The 22,408-nt window shown below is 34.8% G+C and overlaps 5 protein-coding genes across 9 annotated transcripts; 2 read left to right on the plus strand and 3 right to left on the minus strand.

The window, feature by feature from the left end:
• Window positions 1–496: 496 nt before the first annotated feature.
• LOC101207110 lies at window positions 497–3,074 on the minus strand. Of its 2 annotated transcripts, none has more exons than XM_031884133.1 (5): window positions 2,208–3,074; window positions 1,991–2,128; window positions 1,796–1,900; window positions 1,074–1,541; window positions 497–980 (listed from the first exon to the last, which is right to left on the minus strand). In XM_031884133.1, the coding sequence occupies exons 1-5, from the start codon at window positions 3,006–3,008 to the stop codon at window positions 888–890; spliced, it is 1,605 nt and encodes a 534-aa protein (XP_031739993.1). In that variant the 5' UTR covers window positions 3,009–3,074; the 3' UTR covers window positions 497–887. The 2 variants fall into 2 exon arrangements, with proteins under 2 accessions (XP_031739993.1, XP_031739992.1); XM_031884132.1 differs by having other exon boundaries at window positions 497–986.
• A 2,523-nt stretch (window positions 3,075–5,597) lies between these two features.
• LOC101208512 lies at window positions 5,598–8,377 on the minus strand. Of its 3 annotated transcripts, none has more exons than XM_031884134.1 (4): window positions 7,504–8,377; window positions 7,287–7,424; window positions 6,026–6,493; window positions 5,598–5,937 (listed from the first exon to the last, which is right to left on the minus strand). In XM_031884134.1, exons 1-4 carry the CDS (start codon window positions 8,302–8,304, stop codon window positions 5,851–5,853), a joined length of 1,494 nt encoding a protein of 497 aa, XP_031739994.1. In that variant the 5' UTR covers window positions 8,305–8,377; the 3' UTR covers window positions 5,598–5,850. The 3 variants fall into 3 exon arrangements, with proteins under 3 accessions (XP_031739994.1, XP_011654042.2, XP_031739995.1); XM_011655740.2 differs by having other exon boundaries at window positions 7,287–7,418; window positions 7,504–8,375; XM_031884135.1 differs by having other exon boundaries at window positions 5,598–5,931; window positions 7,504–8,374.
• A 471-nt stretch (window positions 8,378–8,848) lies between these two features.
• Window positions 8,849–13,567, plus strand: LOC101207352 (polynucleotide 3'-phosphatase ZDP). 2 transcript variants are annotated; one of them, XM_004145976.3, is made up of 12 exons: window positions 8,849–9,230; window positions 9,617–9,670; window positions 9,821–9,883; window positions 10,146–10,208; window positions 11,131–11,202; window positions 11,481–11,537; window positions 11,800–11,876; window positions 12,511–12,592; window positions 12,681–12,797; window positions 12,908–13,038; window positions 13,163–13,232; window positions 13,325–13,567. In XM_004145976.3, the coding sequence occupies exons 1-12, from the start codon at window positions 8,892–8,894 to the stop codon at window positions 13,370–13,372; spliced, it is 1,173 nt and encodes a 390-aa protein (XP_004146024.2). In that variant the 5' UTR covers window positions 8,849–8,891; the 3' UTR covers window positions 13,373–13,567. The 2 variants fall into 2 exon arrangements, with proteins under 2 accessions (XP_004146024.2, XP_031739608.1); XM_031883748.1 differs by lacking the exon at window positions 8,849–9,230 and adding an exon at window positions 9,314–9,337 and having other exon boundaries at window positions 13,325–13,496.
• An 879-nt stretch (window positions 13,568–14,446) lies between these two features.
• On the minus strand, window positions 14,447–16,475 carry LOC101207599. Its single transcript, XM_004145977.3, has one exon. It carries the CDS (start codon window positions 16,389–16,391, stop codon window positions 14,622–14,624), a length of 1,770 nt encoding a protein of 589 aa, XP_004146025.1. The 5' UTR covers window positions 16,392–16,475; the 3' UTR covers window positions 14,447–14,621.
• A 274-nt stretch (window positions 16,476–16,749) lies between these two features.
• Window positions 16,750–21,206, plus strand: LOC101207844 (rab3 GTPase-activating protein non-catalytic subunit). Its single transcript, XM_004145978.3, has 8 exons — window positions 16,750–17,287; window positions 18,237–18,371; window positions 18,670–18,861; window positions 18,988–19,049; window positions 19,198–19,355; window positions 19,888–20,036; window positions 20,130–20,279; window positions 20,955–21,206. Exons 1-8 carry the CDS (start codon window positions 16,940–16,942, stop codon window positions 21,129–21,131), a joined length of 1,371 nt encoding a protein of 456 aa, XP_004146026.1. The 5' UTR covers window positions 16,750–16,939; the 3' UTR covers window positions 21,132–21,206.
• Window positions 21,207–22,408: the final 1,202 nt, after the last annotated feature.

The raw sequence follows: 22,408 nt of genomic DNA on the forward strand, positions 1-22,408 counted from the left end.
ATAGTTTATTATCAAAGGTGATTTTCCTTGAATTTTATCATAGAGAGGTAGTTGTTGGAATCCAAAGTTGAAGATGATTGTCGAAGTTGAATATCCAATGTGATTTTCGCCAAAGTTTGTAGTTGTAGATGGTTGTCAGAGAAGTTAGTTGCAGAAAGCTAATCTTGGAAATGGTCACAAGAGTTTGTTGTCGAAGCTTGAAATTCATCGCACAAAGGTGGTCATCAAAGTTGATTTTTCATCGAAGTATGTTATTGGAACCAAAACTTGGTCATCAACGTTTGTTATGCAAAGTCGGTCGTTGGAGGTGGCCACTGAAGTCTATCATCAGAGACAGTTATTGAAGCCAAAAATCAATCATCGAAGTTAGATGTGTGAAAATGGTAGTTGCCAATGGTAGTCGATAGGTGAACCTATTGGAACCATTAGGGAGATGGGAGTTAGAGTGAGTTGGTACAATATACCAACCCAACTCCACCAATATGTAAATTTGATGAGCTAAACAATGAGTTGATATATTATAACAACTAAACTCATCTCAAATGGGTGTGTCAAACCCCCTTCACATCTGTATTTTATAAATCTAAAGGATACATCATATATCAAACAGAAGCAAAAGACAAAAATACAGAATAAAGGAAAAAGAACAAATTTGGTAAAATGATTTTCTGTTGAATAGGCCTACATCTCATAATCTCATAAACAGCCAAAATGTCACAAAACGACCTTCATCAAACTTTGCTGAAGGCAGATTTTACTATTAAGGCTGTTACCTAATCAAATCACATCTATGTTCTTAACTGTCAATAACACCTCACTTTACAAAATCCAGAGCCACCATCCTTCAAAGTAGCTTCACCATTGCGATCAACCTTCATAGAATCAGTTTATTTGATACCCTCCAATTCGTTAACCTTTGTCGAGTCATCTTCAACATTATCATCCATAATACTAGACTGCATTTTGCCAACAGATTTGTCCTGCAACTTTGCCAAGGCAGCAGTGTTGTTAATAGAAAAAATGAACATGAAGTTAAAAGCATAGTGAGAGATTGATTTGATGAACTAGCAGACCTTTGACACTTCTGACTTCGTTAAGGAACAACCAAGAGCTTCGCCCTTTAACACGACTGCAGGAAGCATTTCAATGTCGCACCCAAGAACCTTGCATACAACTAAAGTATATGCCCTATGAGCCAGCATTCCCGTTTTCAACATTTTAGTTTTCTGAGGCTTCTGACCCTGATTCTGTGTATTGTTCTTCCCTAGATGAGTAGAATGCTGGAGAAGGCGTCTACAGGTCTTAAAACACTTTGATTTCCTTCCTGCTACTTGGCAAGCTAAACAGGTAAATTCTCCATCGCCATAGTGGTTCTCATAATATCTTCTCAAGTTTTCATTCTCGGTGAACAACTTCAGAAAGAATTTGAACTCTTCGCTCTCCTCAGCTCCATCCATTAACTCCTTTTCACTAACATCATCATCGTTCATAGATCCAAAGAAAGCTGCATTAAATTCTTTACATGCTCTCAAAACTGTTACCTGCAACATTTCGACTTAAATGCTCATCAGCAGAAACTACATATTTTGAACAAGGCATTCGGTTAGTGCTACCAAGGAACCATTAGTTTCTTTTTCTAATTAACATAAGACAAGTAACTGCGTGCTCATAAAGAACACCTGAATGGCTGAACCGAATATAGCTTAGTTCAAAACTGCATAGATTGTTTTCTTCATTAACAAAACTTCAAGACCTTGCAAATTTGAAAAGAGCAAATGCAATAAGATCATCTTACAGGAAAATTATCCATTTCTTCGTCGCTTTCTCCCATGCCTGAAATTGAATTATCTGCATTTCCTACTTGCAGCATGACATCATTATCCTCCCAGGCATCATCATTCTATAGTGAAAAGCAATCAAAATGGATACTTTACACAAGAAACCACAGAGATCAAATAAAAGTTAATCCCGTAATTGCATGAAAACCAACCTCTCCAGAAACCCAATCTTTGGAATTAGAAGTTGGATCTTCAGCTGTCTTTACTTCCTCCAATTTCTGTTCATCCTCATTGACATTCACCGAAACCACTTCATACTCATTATCAACATGAATTTCCTCTAGCTGAACCTACAATTATGTCATAATATAAAGCAATGCCATTATAAAAGAATTCAACTTCGAACACACGGGAAGGCCAGTAAAGTACCTTCAAGTCTCCTGAATTGGCTAATGATCGACTAAGTGGCTCGCCCTTCAACACAATCGTTGGAAGTCGATCAACATCCCAACCAAAAACCCTGCTTACAACCAGACCAAAAGCTCTATGAGCTCGCTTCTTCTTCGTCCTGGATATCGAAAGCGAATGTTGAACAAGCCCAAGACAGTTCTCAAACCTTTTCCCAGATTTCTTTTTCCCCATTCCACCACAAACCAAGCAACAAAACAACCCGCTTTCACAATTCTTCTCGTAATAAACCCTAAGTTCTTCATTCTCCACGAACATCTTCAAAAAGAATTTATACTCTTTACTTTCCATCATTTCCCAATCATCTTCATCCTCCTCCTCTTCTTCTTCGTCACTCTCTGAATCGGCATTTCTAGCAAAAAATTCCCGGCAGGCATCGGAACCCTCGTCTTGCAATTGCAATGCTGCAAGATTTTGTCGGTCTTCAGACGATACAGGCTGAGCTGCGGGAGTGGGAACGGGCTGAATTGGCGGCCACCAAGATGAGGTGGAGGGCTGATTTTGAAGCGGCTGGGGACAGGGCCAGTTGGGGGCGGAGTCTTGTGGTTGTGGTGGGTCGGGGCGTGGTTTTTTCTTGTTCTTGTTCTTGTTCTTTGGCTTATCTGGACCTATGGGTCTCTTGTTGGAGGGAATGGGATTGGCGAGGGGGGTGGATGAATGGTTGTGAGTGGGTATAGGGTTCCTCGGCGGCGGGCCTCGGTGCCAGAGAGCATGAAGATGGAGGACCTCTTGGGTTAGTCTTTCCTCGGAGTAAGGATCCATTGACAACTTCCTCCTCCCGACTCTCACCAACCTTTCGTCTTTCTTCTTTCTTCTTTCTAAAATAAAGAATAATAAAGTTTTAACGATGCTAAAATTTCAAGACTACTCTTTAAGCTTTAAAAAAAAAAAGTTTAACCAATACTTTCAATCAAAATTTTAAGTTAAAAACTATAGTTTAAAATTTATTACATAACCATCTTAGTTGTTATTGTTGTAATTAATTGTCAACAAAAAATATAGATATAGTTGATTATTATCTATATTTTCTTTTATTTCTCTGGTTATTGTTTTTTCTTTTTTTCTAAATAGTTATTGGTTTTTTAAAAAAATATTTTCTTTCTAAACTTTAATAAGTAAGTTTAATTAATAAGTTTGGTTAAACTATTATTTGGTATTTGGTTCTTATATATCGAAGTTAGTTTTTTAGTACAATAATTATGGACGGAGAAATAGGAGATTATAACTTTAATATAGTAATTTGAAGCTAAATTAGACCAAAGTATTATATCTACCTTCTAAAATTTAAAATTTTAACAACTTTTATCACTTAAATTTTGTATTTGATATTAATTGTTATAATTATTCATACATGAAGTTTGAGCTTGAATAAAATGTGGATTATCTCATCCTAATCTCTCAAATCGTCCACAAATCATTTCCAACCATTAAGATTAGACGTGATATAAGATGACTTAATTCAAAAACACATAAAATAATTCAACCAATCCTAATTCTTACTATTTGGGTTGGACAATTCGAGTTATTTGAGCACTTTTAATCTCTACTTACATATATGTTCTAAAAATACACAATCTTATTTAATTAATACATAAATATTTTACTATTAATTGACGACTTAAAATATTTATTGACGTTTTCAAATAAAACAAAATTGAATATTCTATCCATAATAATTGATAAAAGTTGATGAAAGTGTCTATCAGTTATCTATTAAGAACTTAGTTGCATTTTTTTTTTAATTTTAATTAATATGTTTCTTATACCTACTTTTTTTTATAAAAATTTTTATTCAATAATTTTTCCTATCTTTGCTTAATTGGATTATTCTTTTACTTTTATAAGTTTTTTTTGTTTGGTAACGAACAACAACTAACCTATTATCTTTTGTGCACTAACATAGATAAATAAAATATAAAACAAATGAGAAATCAAAACTTTTATTTCTATTTTTATTTTTACTTTTCTTCTAATTGTTGCGTTCTATTTTTCCATGATTTCTTTTATTTGAATCTCCCCGTCATCTTAGCTGTGGATGAAATGTTATCATATTTCTTCACCAATTTCACATTCAATTTCTCCGAATATGAAGAATCATCAAATATATCTTCATTTTTACTAATTCTAACTAGAAAATATTAAAAGAAAAGGATAATTATGAGTTTTTTTTGTTGTTAATTTTGCTTTGTTTTTTTGTTCTCTAATCTATTGCGTACATAGTTTTCCAAATTCTTTAACACTCATTTAATATGTGAGTTATATATATACACACACGATCAATATAAAAATCAATTTCATGCATACAAAAAATATTGTTATTTAAAATAGTTAAATTGGTTAGTTCGACCAAGTAAGTACAAACAATATGTCTTCATTGCTTGTTAGTGATACTGTTAAGAAGCAATGAGTTTTTGGAATGCTTGTGGCAAATAAATCTATAAGAATGACTTGTCCATCCACTTGTTGATCCACATACAACTTCTCAATATCAAATTACTATGAAAGACACAACTATTAACATTATAAACTAATAATTTCAATTTTGTACTTAAAAGCACTTTTACCAACCAACTTATTTTTCTAATCAAATGTGATTTTTCTTGAAGTTTATCATAGAGAGGTAGTTGTTGGAGTCCAAAGTTGAAGATGGTTGTCGAAGTTAATTATCCAATGTGATTTTCGCCAAAGTTTGTAGTTGTAAATTGTTGTCAAAGACAGAAGTTGGTTGCACAAAACTGATCTTGGAAATCGTCGTAAGAGTCTGTTGTCATAACTTGAAATTCATCACAAAGGTGATCATCAAAGTCGATTTTCATCAAAGTTTGTTATTGGAACCCGAAATTGGTCATCAAAGTTGGTTATGCAAAGTCAATCATCAAGGAGATGTGAAAATGGTAGTTGGTAGGTGAATCTATTGGAAACATTAGAGAGAACGGAGTAAAAAGTGAGTTGGTATAATATACATGTTATGATATATATATTTATATTTTATCATATGTCAATTATTGTAATTGTACATAGTGTCTAGTGTTTATTTTATTCTCTATATAAATAGGTAACGTTCCTTTGACTCAATACGAATAAGAAATATATTTATATGAATTCAACTCCATCAATATGTAAAGTTAATGGATCAAACAATGAGTTTATAAATTATAACAACTCAACTCATCTCAAATTGGTGTGTCAAATACGTTAGCATCTATATTTTATAAATATTTTTCAGAGTAGTTTTATTGTTTAATTAGTTGTTGTGAAAGGTAACATATTTAACCTAACTTTTTCTATATATATATAAAAGTAAAGAATAACATTATATATCAAACAGAAGCAAAAGACAAAAATACATAATAAAGGAAAAGGGACAAAATTGGTAAAATGATTTTCTTTTGAATAGGCCTACATCTCATAATCTCATAAACAGCCAAAATGTCACAAAACGACCTTCATCAAACTTTGCTGAAGGCAGATTTTACTATTAACGCTGTTACCTAATCAAATCATATCTATGTTCTTAACTCTCATTAACACCTCACATTACAAAATCCAGAGCACCATCCTTCAAAGTAACTTCACCATTGCGATCAACCTTCATAGAATCAGTTTATTTAACACCCTCCAAGACGGAGTCATCTTCAACGATATCATCCGTATTACTAGACTGCATTTTGCCAACAGATTTGTCCTGCAACTTTGCCAAAGGCAGCAGCGTTGTTAATAGAGAAAATGAGCATGAAGTTAAAAGCATAGTAAGAGATTGATTTGATGAACTAGCAGACCTTTGACACGTCTGACTTCGTTAAGGAACGACCAAGAGCTTCGCCTTCTAACACGATTGCAGGAAGCATTTCAATGTCGCACCCAAGAACCTTGCATACAACTAAAGTATATGCCCTATGAGCCAGCATTCCCGTTTTCAACACTTCAGTTTTCTGAGGCTTCTGACCCTGATTCTGTGTATTGTTCTTCCCTAGATGAGTAGAATGCTGGAGAAGGCGGCTACATGTCTTAAAACTCTTCATTTTCCTTCCTGCTAATTTGCAAGCTAAACAGGTAAATTCTCCATCGCCATAGTGGTTCTCATAATATCTTCTCAAGTTTTCATTCTCGGTGAACAACTTCAGAAAGAATTTGAACTCTTCGCTCTCCTCAGCTCCATCCATTAACTCCTTTTCACTAGCATCATCATCGTTCATAGATCCAAAGAAAGCTCCATTAAATTCTTTACATGCTCTCAAAATCGTTACCTGCAACATTTCGACTTAAATGCTCATCAGCAGAAACTACATATTTTGAACAAGGCATTCGGTTACTGCTGCCAAGGAACCATTAGTTTTTTTTTCTAATTAACATAAGACAAGTAACTGCGTGCTCATAAAGAACACCTGAATGGCTGAACCGAATATAGCTTAGTTCAAAACTGCATAGATTGTTTTCTCCATTAACAAAACTTCAAGACCTTGCAAATTTGAAAGGAGCAAATGCAATAAGATCATCTTACTGGCAAATTATCAATTTCTCCATTGCTTTCTCCCATGCCTGAAACTGAATTATCTATTGGAAGCGTACGATGAACACCCCAAATAGATAATTACCGAATAGAATATTTAGGAGGAAAAATACACTTTATTGGAAGACTAACTTTTTTACATATATTCTATTCACACTTAGATGATATAGATTACAACATTTCAATCCTATTTATAGGATTATCACCGGCATAACTCATACCACAAATTAAACACAACAATTTAAAACCTACACTTATATAATGTGAAACTCTTACTAAATTAACTCTAAACATTTTAACTCATATCTTTTTAACTTTTTTCTAACTCTCATAAATCAATTCACATATAACTTATTAATTTAAAGCATGTTTAATTTTCAACATTATCTGCGTTTTCTACTTGCAGCTTGACATCATTATCCTTACGGGTATCATCATTCTATAGTGAAAAGCAATCAAAATGGATGCTTTTAAACAAGAAACCACAGAGATCAAATAGAAGTTAATCCAGTTATTGCACGAAAACTAACCTCTCCAGAAATCAAATCTTTGGAATTAGAAGTAGGATCTTCAGCTGTCTTTACTTCCTCCAATTTCTGTTCATCCTCATTGACATTCACCGAAACCACTTCATACTTATTATCAACATGAATTTCCTCTGGCTGAACCAACAATAATGTTATGATAGAAAACAATCCCATTATAAAAGAATTCAACTTCGAACACATGGGCAGGCCAGTAAAGTACCTTCAAGTCTCCTGAATTGGCTAATGATCGACTAAGTGGCTCGCCCTTCAACACAATCGTTGGAAGTCGATCAACATCCCAACCAAAAACCCTGCTTACAACCAGACCAAAAGCTCTATGGGCTCGCTTCTTCTTCGTCCCCGATATCGAAATCGAATGTTGAACAAGCCCAAGACAGTTCTTAAACCTTTTCCCAGATTTCTTTTTCCCCATTCCACCACAAACCAAGCAACAAAACAACCCGCTTTCACAATTCTTCTCGTAATAAACCCTAAGTTCTTCATTCTCCACGAACATCTTCAAAAAGAATTTATACTCTTTACTTTCCATCATTTCCCAATCATCTTCCTCCTCCTCCTCTTCTTCTTCGTCACTCTCTGAATCGGCATTTCTAGCAAAAAATTCCCGGCAGGCATCGGAACCCTCGTCTTGCAATTGCAATGCTGCAAGATTTTGTCGGTCTTCAGACGATACAGGCTGAGCTGCGGGAGTGGGAACGGGCTGAATTGGCGGCCACCAAGATGAGGTGGAGGGCTGATTTTGAAGCGGCTGGGGACAGGGCCAGTTGGGGCGGAGTCTTGTGGTTGTGGTGGGTCGGGGCGTGGTTTTTTTCTTGTTCTTGTTCTTGTTCTTTGGCTTATCTGGACCTATGGGTCTCTTGTTGGAGGGAATGGGATTGGCGAGGGGGGTGGATGAATGGTTGTGAGTGGGTATAGGGTTCCTCGGCGGCGGGCCTCGGTGCCAGAGAGCATGAAGATGGAGGACCTCTTGGGTTAGTCTTTCCTCGGAGTAAGGATCCATTGACAACTTCCTCTCCCAACTCTCACCAACCTTTTGGATTAAAAACTAACCTTACCATTTAGATGAAAAACGATAATATCTTCAAAAATAGCCCTCAACTGAACGATTGTATACTTTCAAAAACACTTTATTAACGAATACTTTCATTCATCCAAATTTTACACCAACCTTTTTCCAAAATCAAAATTCAAAATTTGAAATTAAAACTATCATTAAAATTTATTTAACTATTAACGTAGAATTTTAGATTCATGAAGATAACTCATCTTAGTTGTTGTAATTGATTGTCAAATAAAAGTAAAAATATGTATTTGACTATTTAGCAGTTTGATAGATTTATATTTTCTTTTATTTGTCTAGTTATTTTTTTTTAAGAATATTTTCTTTTTAAACTTTGTAAAGTTTGGTGAAATTTTATGTTTTTACCGTTTAAAATATGGAGGTTGATTATTGTAATCTTAATTTTAACCATTTTTCTATTTTGATGATATTTCTGATAATTTTATAGACAACTAATTCAAAAAAAAAAATTCTTCCAATTTCCTCCTTTTCCCCTCCTTAAGCTGATTGGAACTTCCAAGTTCCGTATGAGTCATATGACCTGCTCTAACCTCCTCCTTTCTTCCCTCCCTAAATTTCCCACCTCCCCATTCATTCACTTCTCTTCTCATTTCACCCCTTTTTTCCTTCACCACTCACCAATGTCTTCTTCTTCTCTCAAAATCGTCGCCGAGTACGCCAAGTCCAATCGCTCTACGTGCAAGAACTGCTCCAAAACCATCCCTGCCAGCACACTGAGGTTGGGTTTCGTCACCAGAGATGGGCGGGGTTTCGATATGACCCGCTGGTTTCATTCTGATTGCGCTTCTTTTGGTCCACGCCCTGTTTCTTCCGCCGAGGACATTAATGGGTTCGCCCTCTTGAAGGCACGTTTGAATACAGAACTTCAGTAGTGTCTGTTTTCTTTTCTTTGAAATGGGGGAAACACTGATTGCTTCTAGTATTTCAGCGTAAAGGGGAAGTCTAATTTATGGTCAGTCAAATGAAAGCGATGGTTTTTTTTTTCTTTTTTACTGGCTCACTACGTGTTTGATGCTAAGAGTCTATTCCTTTTATCTTGTTGGTTTTGTTTGTTTTTCTTTAAAATGGGGAAACGTTGACTTTTTCTAGTAATTTTGCGTAGGGAAGTATAATTTATGTTTAATCCGGTGAAAAGGATGGTTGTTTTCTAATGGGTTTCCCAGGGTTTGATAAAATGCTTATGTGTTTTCATTCATTTCATCTGGTTTGTTTTGTTTGTTTTTCTTTTCAGGATAGTGATCAGGAAGCTCTAAGGAAAATGGTTTGCAGAAGCCATGAGTCTAAGGTGACTGTTTTGCTCACGTTTCTTTGTCATATTGTTTGCTTGACTATGCGGTCAGTCAGAAATTTGGTCTGGTTCTTTGGTTAAATTTTGTCTTTGGTATGTTTATTCTTCGCATTCTGGCTAGCTATTTAATGTATCTCTAATAAATAGGTCCACAAAAGGGACGAGGATGAAGAAGATGGAGTTGAAGAAGGAGATCAAAAGAAAGTCAAGGTATGCATCTGGAGACCAACACCTTTTGCAGAGCGTTCTCAGCATTTTCAAGTTGTATTGTTCAATTCTATTGTTGATATAGTATGTTCATGTCATTGATGACATTGTTGTGCTGAAAGGGACTCCTTTTTTCATTTGATTCAATTTTTTTTTGTCCTTCATGTAGCGGGCAATGTGAAATGCCACTATAGAATTGTTGTTGCAATTTTGTCTTTAATATATTCTTTTCATTTTGGCTACTAAATGCATCTCCAATAAATAGGTCCACAAAAAAGATGGGGTGGAAGAAGATGGAGTTGAAGAAAGAGATCAAAAGAACGTCAAGGTATGCATTCAGAGAATGATGCCCTTTGCTCAAGTTATATTGTTCGATTCTATTGTTGATATAGTATGTTCATGTCATCAGTGAAACTGTTGTAATGAAATGGATTCCTTTTTTATTTGACATGCAATGTCTTTTGTTATTGACCTAATGTACAATGCGAAATGCTGCTATAGAATTCTAATTCTAGCTACTTGCTGGAAATTCATATCCATTTGAAGTTAAGTCATACTATCTCTTCTCGAAATCTAAAACTAAAGAAATAGTTTGGTTAAGTTATTGAGTTGGAAAGTGGAATAGAATGTGTTGAATGAAGCCTCATTCTGTGCGATGATTTGTTGCCATGTAGTCTCGATCTTTAATTGGTTTTCTGAATTTGTTAACTTTGATATATTTTTATCCTACATGATTTCCTTGCTTATGCTAGCTGTGAGACTTGCTTTCTTGTTCAATGTCTCTAGATATTTATTCTATGCTATCTATCACGTCTCCTCAACTTGTGTGCTTTTGTTGCATCTTTGGAACAACCGGAACGATAGGATTTTTGAAGAAGGGTATAGTTCTTTTGATTCCTTTTCGGCTTTGGTGCATAATATGACATCTTGGTGATGTATAAATAACACTAAATTCTTTTGTAATTATAGCCTTCTCATGCTTTTGAACAACTGGAGGTCTCATCTTGTTTGATTTAGGGGGTTCTCTCTACCCCCACCCTTAAGCTGTTGCTTCTTTTTTTTTTTTTTGTTGATTTATACAATTATATATATATATTTATATATATACATGCTATATGTCACATCTCATCTTCCCAATTCTGGACTTTTTCTTCTTTAATGAATCTATGCTTCTGTTGTACTACATGTTTCATAGTAAAAGAGTAAAGTTAAGAATACAGTGCCTTCTTACTATGTTTTGTTGTCTGCAGTTGTCTACCTCTAGTTTGCAGCCAAAGTTAGACATTGTCCTTACAGCTTCCAACATAAAGACCAAGTATAAGGTAAGACCCAGTCAATGTTACCCTTTTTCATTCTCATTGCTTGGGGCTTCTGCCCTTTTTCCTTGACTGAAATGGATTTTGATTGTTGGTTACATGAACTCACTTGAGCATTTCTAGTTTGGGCCAATAAAAATTATAGAAATATATAATCCACTGCGTCTGGGACATATTCTAGACTAACCCACCCCTGTGTTTTCTTTTTAGCTGTGGCATCAGAGATATATTTTGCTCTTATATAACCTTATTCACAATTCATACATATTCGTTGAATGATTCAGGATGCTACACTTTTACCTAAATGGAAGGCATTCCAGACGCTCATCTTTCTTGAACAGGTAAAACATAAATGAGTAGAATGTTAATTTCTTGTGCTAAAATTCTAGGTCTCTGAGTTCAAAACTTGCTTTGGACAATGTTAATTTTTAGTGCTTTAACACGTATATAATGAATTATTGTCACAAATATTTGTCCAACTAAAACTCTTAATCGCACAATTCAAGTATTAGGTGTACACATTTCAGATTATAACTCGTACAATTTGATACTGATTTGCCCTTTATTATGTTGATGTATTTTTCTTTATTTGTTCATTTGCAGGATGATGGGCTACATCATTCAAGTAAAATAGCTGCATTTGATTTTGATGGCTGTCTAGCAAACACATCCGTTAAAAGGTATGGCCATACCCAATGTGGAAATTTGGATTTTGGTTGTTTCCGTGTTTCATTCTAAGATAGCTAAAAAGGTTTTGTAATAGGTATTTTATGGATTTTTTTCTATAAAAACTTTCTTTCCGTAATTACTCTTTATCTGCACGTGCTCTCACTAAATTCACTCTCCATGCAGACTTTTCTTCATGCATTTTCTTTTTATATATACATATTAACTTCTCTTCACACCTTTCTTCTATCCCTATTTCTCAATACACACACATTTCGCTTTTTATACACTTTCTTTAGCTTCTCTTTATATATCTTGAATGCCTTTCTTCACACCTTTAGTTTCTCTTCCTAATCTCTTTCCACTCATCCAATTTCTCATACTAATCTGTCCGACTGTCTCTGTTCTAATTACAATGAGTCGTCCAGTCCAGAGAAACTCTGTATTCAATGCTGGCAGTGCACTAAGAAATAAGTAAGGAAGGAAGGGTTTCTAATAATGGATGTATCATGTATATATGTGTCTTTGAATCCCCTTCTCTTCTTCTGGGGAACAATTTAGTTTTTTTTTTCTTTAAAAAAATTGAATTTTAATGATATAAAGCAGTTTTGTTCTTCTTTGTTTAGACATGGGTTGGTTTAATTTCAGAGTAGGTGCAGAGGCGTGGTCTCTGATGTATCCTTCAATACCACAAAAACTTCAGAGCTTGTACGATGATGGCTACAAGCTGGTTTGTCACTCTTCCTACCCGAATCATACTTGACTAATTCTCTTTCCGTCCTTATGAAAATATTCCTGATAAATATTTCTACGAGCAGGTAATATTTACGAACGAATCCAACATTGAGAGATGGAAGAACAAGAGACAGGTTGCCGTGGACTCCAAACTTGGGCGTCTCAATAATTTTATTAGTCAAGTCAAGGTCCCAGTTCAGGTAAAAACCAAACCAGAGTCACCACACATTACAACTGCATTCATTCTTCACATGGCAATACAACCATGTCGAATTGTGAGTTTATGATGTTGTGTGGAATGTGGATGCAGGTGTTTGTCGCCTGTGGAATAGGAAGCAAATCAGGTAAATCTGAAGAAGACATGTTTAGGAAACCGAAACCTGGGATGTGGCATATAATGGAGAGCCACTTCAATGGCGGCATCCCCATTGATATAGACCAGTTATTTCTCTCTCCCCCTTTTATCTTCCACTTATTATATCAACACTGTCTTTCGAACGAACATTTTGAAGAAAGTAAAGATCGTATTGTTTATGTCCTGACCTGCCTTGGTTCATGTTGATAGATGCTTTTATGTGGGAGATGCAGCTGGGAGAGCCAAGGATCATAGTGATGCTGATATCAAGTTTGCTCAGGTACTACTAACTATGCTTATGATGTTAATTTAGTTTAGTTTTTGTGTGAATATATACATGTATCTTCAATTTGTTTTATTGGAATTGTGCAGGCTATTGGGTTGAAGTTTTATGTTCCTGAAGAGTTTTTTGTTGAGTAAATATTAGAAATTTTGTTTCACCAGCCTAGAACAAGAAAAAGGTTGTGATTAGCAATAGGGTTGTAAATGGTAATTAATTACTTGAGGCATTAGTATTAGTAGTTGAGACTTGAAATTAACTGACGAATGTCGAAGCTGTAGTTGAAATGTGATTCATTAACTGGAGGATTTTCAATTCAGACCCATCTTTTATAACTATTTTTTTAAAATTCTTTATTGTTTTTAAAATTTGTAAATTTATTTTTCATAATTTTGATTTTTTTAAGAAATTTTTAAAAATAAAAGTATTGACAAATTATTTACTGTCAAAATTTTAATATGAATAACCAAAATTTTAACTCAAGCTCGAAATATTCCTTATTTTAAAGCCATCTTGTATCAGGAGGAAATGATATTTCACCCAACAATTAGATTCCATGTTAAATTATAAGTTTGGTATTGAAATCTTTAGCCCGTTGTCAAATTTAAAATATTAGGAATTTTGTCTCTAAAGTTTAAAATTATATTTATATTTGACAATCAAAATCTTAACCTTTTGAATTTTTTTGGAATATATTACTTGATTTTTTTATATAGGAGAATCGATAAAATAACAAAATTGAAAAAATATTGACCAATGTATAGCAAAATTTCACTCTCTATTACTATGGTTTGAAGTAAGAGATATCATTTTTTATTATCAAATTTGCATCTCAAGCTCTAAACTTTTGTAAATTGATGTCATATTAGTATGACATAACCTTTCAATTTAGAAGTTAAAGGTTTAATAGCTCGTTTTTACAATATTATTATAATTATTATACGTTAAAAGGTTTAATAGTTTGTTCTTACAATATTATTGTAATTATTATACTGAACAAGTTAACATTGATATCGTTTATCAATCAAACTTCTAAATTTTTCTTAGAACAAAATTTTACACTTAGTTAAGATTTTCTTTAAAAATCATTTATACATTCATCTTGTCTTGTTACATGTAAAAATTGACTTACCAATAGTTTTCAAATTCTTGTCTTTCAATACAGTAAATTGTCTAAGACTTTTTTTTTTCCTTTAGATCCCAAATAATCAAACTTAAGTTAAAAAAGTGCCATGTATTACTAAAAGTGCAATGTACTACTATTTTTTTTTTTTTATATGTAACAAAAATCCCCTTCACAACCAATTCACCATTTTTTCCCATAACAGTGAGAATGGTTTTAATTTATGTATTCCAATTTGAAAATAATACTATAAAGTAATGATAAGATCATACCCCAATTTCACCATCCAAAATAGCATGCCTTGTCAATACAATTTCCTTCACAAGATTCCTATAAGTGAAAGGCCTTACTGTAGATCTCAAGAACAACTCTGGAGGAATTTGACTCTTCTTTATCTTCTTCCTCCATGGCCCATACCCAATATACTCCCATTCTTCTGCTTTCACTTTTGGTTTCTTCCCTCTCATTTCCACCTCATCCCCGTCTTTCATGGCTGTTGCCCTTCTTCTCCCCACATTCTCCTTCTCATACAACTCATCAGCCATTTCTCCACTGCGTTTAAACAGCTTCTCAAGCTCTTCTGGACTACTTATTGCCTTCCTAAACCTCTCATCCCAGTAACCCTCATCTTCTTCTTCTTCCTGATTTCCCTCCTCTTGTTCATCATCATCCTCTTCGTCCTCGTCCTCGTCCTCATCCATGTCCTCCATTACGATATCCTCCTTGGGTTGCTCCTCGTACTCTTCTTCATTGTCAGTCTCAATCCACTCTGTGATCACATTGTCGTCCCTACGTCGATTTTCCATCTCGTCTGGGGCATCACATCCCAACTCCTCCTCCTCCAACTTAGCCTTCCACTCTTTTGTATATGGATGCAGCAATGGAACAGGGTGGTTACTCAGAAGAAACTCCAAACATTTGGATTTCTTCTCATCGCTCAACTTTTCGTAAGCATTCACTACATCATCTATAAATGCCTTTGGATTTATCCTCACAATCTTACACAACCCACCAAAATAAGTCACCCATTCAACATTTCCTTCGTCATCCTGCAACTCAAAGAGAAAATCTTGTTCTGTTTTGGGATCAAGAAATGGCATCATTGCTTGGAAAAACTCATCCTGTGGCTCAAATCTGCACTGATAAACAGGTTTTTTCACATATATGATATCGGGTCTCATCCAAGCTGCACATTGAGTTATGTTCTTTCTTGACTTGTTTCCAAGCCTACCCATCAAGCTCCATTTATCCAACCTTTCTTTACCAGATTCAAGTACAACCTCTGCAATCAAAGTCCATTGCTGCCAAGGCAGCTCTGAGATTCTCCACCGTGGGTGTCTCACGAACACCCAAAAGTAACGAAATCCTTTGCTCTTGTCCATCCTCTGCAATCCCGTGCTGAAATCAGCAGCCATTTCTGATTGCTCAATCTTCTCCCACTCCTCATGATCCTTAACCTCACTGATAATCGTAACTCGTTCATCCGTGAACCGCCCACGAATCGGCTCGCCGACGACGACTCCACGCCACGAGTAGGGGCCGAACTCGCCGTACTTGTACCAATCGTAGGGATGGCGTAGATTCGGGTCATCTTTCTCCATGAATCGAACCATACGATCGTAGCCAAGGCCAATCTGTTGAAGCTCATCCTCACTGAAGTTATCCGCGTAATTTCTGTTCGACTTCTTGCGACGGTAGAAATGGGACTCGGCGAGCTTCTGGGTTTTACGGCGGGCATTATCCCTGAGTTTCCGTCGGAAATCGGCGTTGCCTTCAATCCGGCCGGGAGAGGGGCCTCCAGGTTTTTTCTTGCTCCGGCCGGCATGGGTACGAATGTCCGGGCGTGAGAAAAGGGAAATTTGGTAAGGATATGAGATACCGGAAATGATGGAAAGAGGTTTATAATAATGGGTGTGATGGGGTTTAAGGGTTAGGGTTTGAAGAAGGGGATTGGAGAATGGTGTGAGGGAGGTGGAGTTGAGAAATGGAGAAGAAGGGTTTAGGGTTTTAGGGGGAGGGAATGGGGAAGTAGCCATTGGAACATTCAATCAAGGGACTCAATGAAGAAGATAACATTAATGTGTGTCTATGTATGATACCATATTTAGGGAAGGAGCCTCGGCCTCGGCCTATACCACAATGACTTCTAAGTTAATAGAAAATAATCATTTTTCATTTAGTTTGTGTTAAATTTTAATTTAGTGTAGTTTGAGAAAGAAGTTAATAAATACATAAATAATAGAAATTATAACATTTACATAACAAAATAATATTAGATTGTAGGTAGAGTAAATGTTAAACGTAACAAATGAAGATTTTGAAATAATGTTGATTATAGTTAATCAGAGAATTATAAATATATATTTATTTGGAAAAAGAAATTAGAAGTTAAATTAAAAGGATTACACATTGTGTAGTGCTTCGGAGTTTAGATTTGGGACTACGAATAAGACGCGTGTTTCTCAGGCACGTTTCTTCGTCCAAAAGTTTGTCAAATTCGATCTCTTTCCACTCAATTCTTCATGGGTTTCTTTCAATTTCATCTCCATTAAGCCATAGGGATTCAAGTTCCTTTTTTCCGGCAATGGCGAGACGAACCTTCACGACCGAGTTAGGCTGCATAGCTTGCGAGGACCTTGCCGATTTTGGCGCTGGAAAGGAAGGCTGGCTCGTCGACAGCCCCAATCTACTCTGTGCTCTTGATTCCCACTCTCTCGCGCTCGCCAATCGATCTATCATTCTTGTTCTTGGTTGGTCCGGTTCCGATGGATATCCACTGAAGATCAGGCCCTCTGATTTGTCTCCGATCGAAGCGGAGTACATTTCCGCTTTAGAATGGTTGGTGTTAGATGAAATTAAGGTGATTTTGGTCGGGACTTCTTGTGGGTATTTTCTGATTTACTCCCTACGTGGAGATTTGATTCTCAAACAGGTATCTTGTTAATCTCTTTTGTCCCTTTTCATTGTTTTGATATGTTGTTTTCATCATCAGAAAAGCTGAAAGGGGGAATTAAAATCTAATAAACTTTCACGGGATCACTGTTCTTAAATCCATGAAAAAAATCAAAATCTGATTTCTAGGAAAGGAAGGAATTGTTTGATTAAGAAAGTACTATAATTTAGTTCACAACTGTTTTAAGAAGCGTATTCGCTTAAGATGTATAATTATCGAACCTTTCTTGTTGGTGGCTCCTTTTTGTGGGTTTTTGCCGCACATTCTTCCATTTCTCTCTCAATGGAAGTTTCTCATTAAAAGAAAGATGTATAATTATGGAAGTACTTGTAGGTTTTGTTATGATCTTTTACCTGGAAAGATGATAATGGAATGGTAGATGCTCTAATTATTTGACACCCTATCGGTAGTTTAAAATCCCGATGCTAATATGATTCTTGGCCTTCATTTGGTTTTATTGGTAGTTTACCAGGGTTTATATCTTTAAGACTTCACAAAATTTGCAATTGCCTAATATTATTTGAGGAATATATTTGGATTCATGTATCTATGGGGAAAAAAAGTAAAAGGAGAGATAACATCTCAACTAAGTACGCTTCAAGTTAAAACCTTAGTTTAGGTAAATGTGAGCGCAAGATGATTTTCTACTGCAAATGCCTGGGAGTAAAACATATCCAATTGTCAATCCTCCTCCTGCAAATATGGAATGCAAAATATTTGGTTATTGACTTGGAATTTTATTCATTTAAATACAGTCTTCGTTGTTAATATAAGCAATGCAACTATGTTAGTCTAGATACAAACATTACAAACTTGCAAAATTTTGTATTCTCGTTACTGGAAACTTGATTTTTTATGACACAATATATGACTCCATTTTTTTTTTCTAAATTCTGATGGAATTTATTGCCAATTTGTGGCCTTTTAGATGATCCATCCTGGAAGAATTCTAAAGATTAGGGTTCATGGTTCGAAGAGAGATTTATCCCATGGATCTTCTTTGGAGGAGGTTTCGATAGCTATGCCAGGTGTAATTGCTCGAATTGAAGGATCTGATATTCAGGTTCTTGCTACCACTTTTTAATTGCTAATCTTGAAAATATGAATTTTATCTTGGAAAACAGTGAAGATTTAGATTATTGTGCTGCTTTTTCTTGGGATTTATGGATTGTGCTGTTGAGTGAGCTATAGTCGTCCATGTTCATAATTCATTATTTTTCTTTTTTGAGAACTCTGATGTTAGTCTCTACATCCATATTCGTTCTTTGTTATTACCTCTGTGCTTCAACTTATATTGCCTCTGCCTTTATGGATGATTTATTTTGGACTACTTTAACATGGCCTACATGCTTTGGTCACAGAATACACTACAAAAATGGTTTCAAGAATCAAGTTCACAGTTTTGGGATCCAAAATCACACCAACGGGATATGAATGATTCTGAAAATTCAGTTGAAAAGTTAGCTTACCAAGTATGGAATGTCAGCAAATACGGTGCTTGTGCAGATGCAGCAATCACTGGTGTTATGCCTCCTCCATTGATGGAACTCCAGGTAAAGAGATAATTTCTTTATTTCGTTGGAAAAACTTGGAGATTGTTCTAGGAGCAGTGCTTATGCCGTGGAAGCTCTCTGAAATTATTCTGGTATTTGAATTCAGCTGCTTTTATTGTTGGGCAGTCAAGTGAACGTTATTTTTGTGCAGTCACTGTTGGAGAGGATGCTGTTATTTCAGCATTCAGGTCAGGTTGTCTGGTCTTTTGCTATTTTTGATTCTCAAGTTCTTGTGTGAAATGTAACTTTAATCCCTGAGATAAAAAGTATTATATTTGAATCTTGTCAATTATTGTGACATTTTGTTTACTTTGTATGGTGGCATCATGTGAAAAGACTTTCTGAAGACAAGAGCCGGTCTTTAGTGGGAGCCATTTTATCAAAAGTTGTCCCTGCAACATTTTCAACAATAGCTTCATTTTCAAAAATGATTTGGCGAAGTGAACCAAAAACATCTAAAAAGCCAGATGCGAAGGGTCAAGCTTTTGCTCGAGGTGCGAATAGTTGGTTGCAAATTGCAATATTTAATCAAGTATTGTGTTCCTAAGATTCTATGTTTTGTTTAGCTGGATTTCCTGTCTAATTCTTTTGTCAAGCAAGCTTGACATGCAAAGATATCAAAGTTTTCTATTGGTCATTGTGAAAAGATAGCCAGCTTTAAGCATCTAAAAAGTTAAATACTAACCTCATCATTTATTGTTGTTTTAAAGTTTTCTTACTACGCATTCTATTCATCTTTAGTTCAAGTGCAAACTTCTGCTCATTAGGGCTTTCTTTTTCTTTTTTTTCTTTTATTTTATTTATCTTTGTAAGACCTGAGATTATTATCGTGGGGGCTTAAGTAGAGAAATTTGATGGACACTTTTCAATTTCTTGAGTTGTACGATAAAGATGCAATTTTCATATGATATAAATATATCTGGATCTTGAGTTCACGTCACTGTTAGTGTTCTAACAACTATGCATCAGCTATTGTACTATTTTTACAAAATTTTTAGGAACTTCTTGGCATCATGATTGCTGCAGCCTCTCCTTTGACGTGCTTAAAGGACCATCCGAGAAAGGGTGAGAAACTGACTTTGTCACCAAGCGGTACACTGGCAGCGATTACAGATTCATTGGGTCGAATACTGCTTCTAGACACCCAGGCACTTGTGGTGGTGCGACTATGGAAGGTCATCTTTTGAACTTCAATGATTTAAAGTAAACTCACTTCCATCACTTGGCCCCCTCTTTCTTCTAAACAAACTCTTCTAAATAAATTACAGGGATATCGTGATGCCAACTGTTTGTTCATGGAGATGCTAGTCAATAGAGATACTGCATCATCAAGTTCTAATTCCATGGATTATGAACCCGCAAAAAATGATTACTGCTTGTGTTTGGCTATTCATGCACCAAGAAAGGGGATAGTTGAGGTACTCTTTACCACTCACTAATCGAGTTCTATTTACATTTGTTCAAAGTTTCTTCATCTTATCTTTTGAACACTATTGACTACCAACTATTGCTTGGTCTTCCCCATGTCAATATGATTTTGCACCATTAGTAGATAAAACACAACCATCTAATAGGAACTCAGATATATCAAAAGATAAAAGGATAACCAAACTATAAGATAAACCCAGTGTTTGATGTACGTGGACCCTCCCTCTTTTGAGATCTCTCTTAGTCCTGAATCAATCACCAAAACAATACCTACCTCCTTTCTCACTCCTATATTTATTACCAAACTTTCCGAACAAATTTCGTAATAAATTACTAACACACTTCTAATACCTACCAATATCCCTATTTCTATCCAAATAACATTCTTATCACCTTCTTAGTTAAGGGATATTGTTAACTTGGTTACTCTTAGCTAATAGCAAATGAAAACAACCAATGCAAGGAGTTGATCCACCACGCTAGAGTAAATATGAAACTTTCCTAGGAAGATCTCTTGAGGAAGAAAAAATATAATCTTTTTATTTATAATTCTGCATTGAATGCAAGCAACAGAGCAAAAGTGCAAAAGTTCAAAAGTTGCATGTATATATTAGTTACCATTTCTCTGTGGAATTTTGTTAAATGATTTCTGTGATCTGCGGCAGATATGGCAGATGAGAACGGGGCGTCGTCTCCGAACCATTCGATGTACAAAGGGTAGCAAACTACTACAACCTTCCTTCAGGCTTGGATCGTCCATGGATTCCCCTTATGTTCCATTGGAAGTTTTCTTATTAAACGGAGATTCTGGTCAGATTTGTGTTATAAACCGAACCCTTTGATCAACTTTGAAACTGTATGATTTTCTCATTTCTTGATAGTGAAAAATAAAGCATTATATCATTTGGTCTGCTGAAGATCTGTATCTCTTTCTCTAGCGTAATTTTGATTTGTTCATTTAATCTATAGCCGATCCGATCTAAAAATTTGTTGGGAATGATTTCTCAAGTGTTCAAAAATATTTTTAATGAAAATAAAAATGTTTAAAAAAATCAGGTTTATTATTCTCCTCAAATAAGAGGGGAAAAAAGAAAAGAAACCAAAAAGTCAGGTCTATTATAAAGTTTATTGTAGCAATTTGTTTTGGAAGGGTAATTTATTTGATTAAATGAGATAAACCTCAATCATTTTTTACTACAATTATTTTAGGATAAAAAAATACCAAAAATGTTTTAGTTAACACGCGATTAATTGATCATTTAAATCCATACCAATATCTAATGTTGGACACAATCTTGAACATTATCGGTTTTATAAGCTTTAGTTGTAAATATTTTGATATTTTGTTATATTTATGATTATGAAAATTTTCCATTATTTTAATAAATGAATATATAAATTGAAACTTACCGAGGCAAATGAATATGTGGGGTGAGGTTGATGAGATTACAAAATTTGATATCTTGAAATTTAAATTTATTATACTATGCAACTCAGCAAAATATTCCTTAGAAGTGAAACTATGATATATATTATTTTACAAGTTTACGAAATGCAATAATAATAATAAACGGGTTAAGAGTTGTATTAATTTTCAAGTTGTAATATAACTTAACAAACCTTTTTTTAGAAAAAATTATCAATCATAATTGAATACGAGTTCAAAGAACTGTTAAGGCTCGAGTTTTGATTGCCATAGATACTTTTTTATACAAAATAAAATCAAACAATAAAAGAGGGTAGAATGTATTTAGAAACTTTTGTTTTTGTTTTTGTTTTTTTTCAATAAAATAACATTATAAATGGAAAAATGGTGAAAATAATTTTAAATATAGCATAATAAACAAAAGAAGAAAATGTGGTTTTTATGGTGAGGAATGAAGCTAAGCTAAGACTACAGGTTTCGTTAATAAAATGACATAAAGAAAGAATTGAAACAGTTATCAAAATAAAGTAAAAAAATGTGTGTATATATAGAAGGTGAGAGATAAAGAAAAGAAGTTAGTTGAAACTAAGAGTTAATTAGTTTATTATACACAAATTTAGATCTGTTTTAAGTTTTAAGAGCTAAAGTTTTTGTGGTTTCCCAATAAATGTTTCAATTACTTAGGGAGAATAA

The sequence above is a fragment of the Cucumis sativus genome, chromosome 4 (assembly GCF_000004075.3).
Source record: "Cucumis sativus cultivar 9930 chromosome 4, Cucumber_9930_V3, whole genome shotgun sequence".
Lineage (NCBI taxonomy): Eukaryota > Viridiplantae > Streptophyta > Magnoliopsida > Cucurbitales > Cucurbitaceae > Cucumis > Cucumis sativus.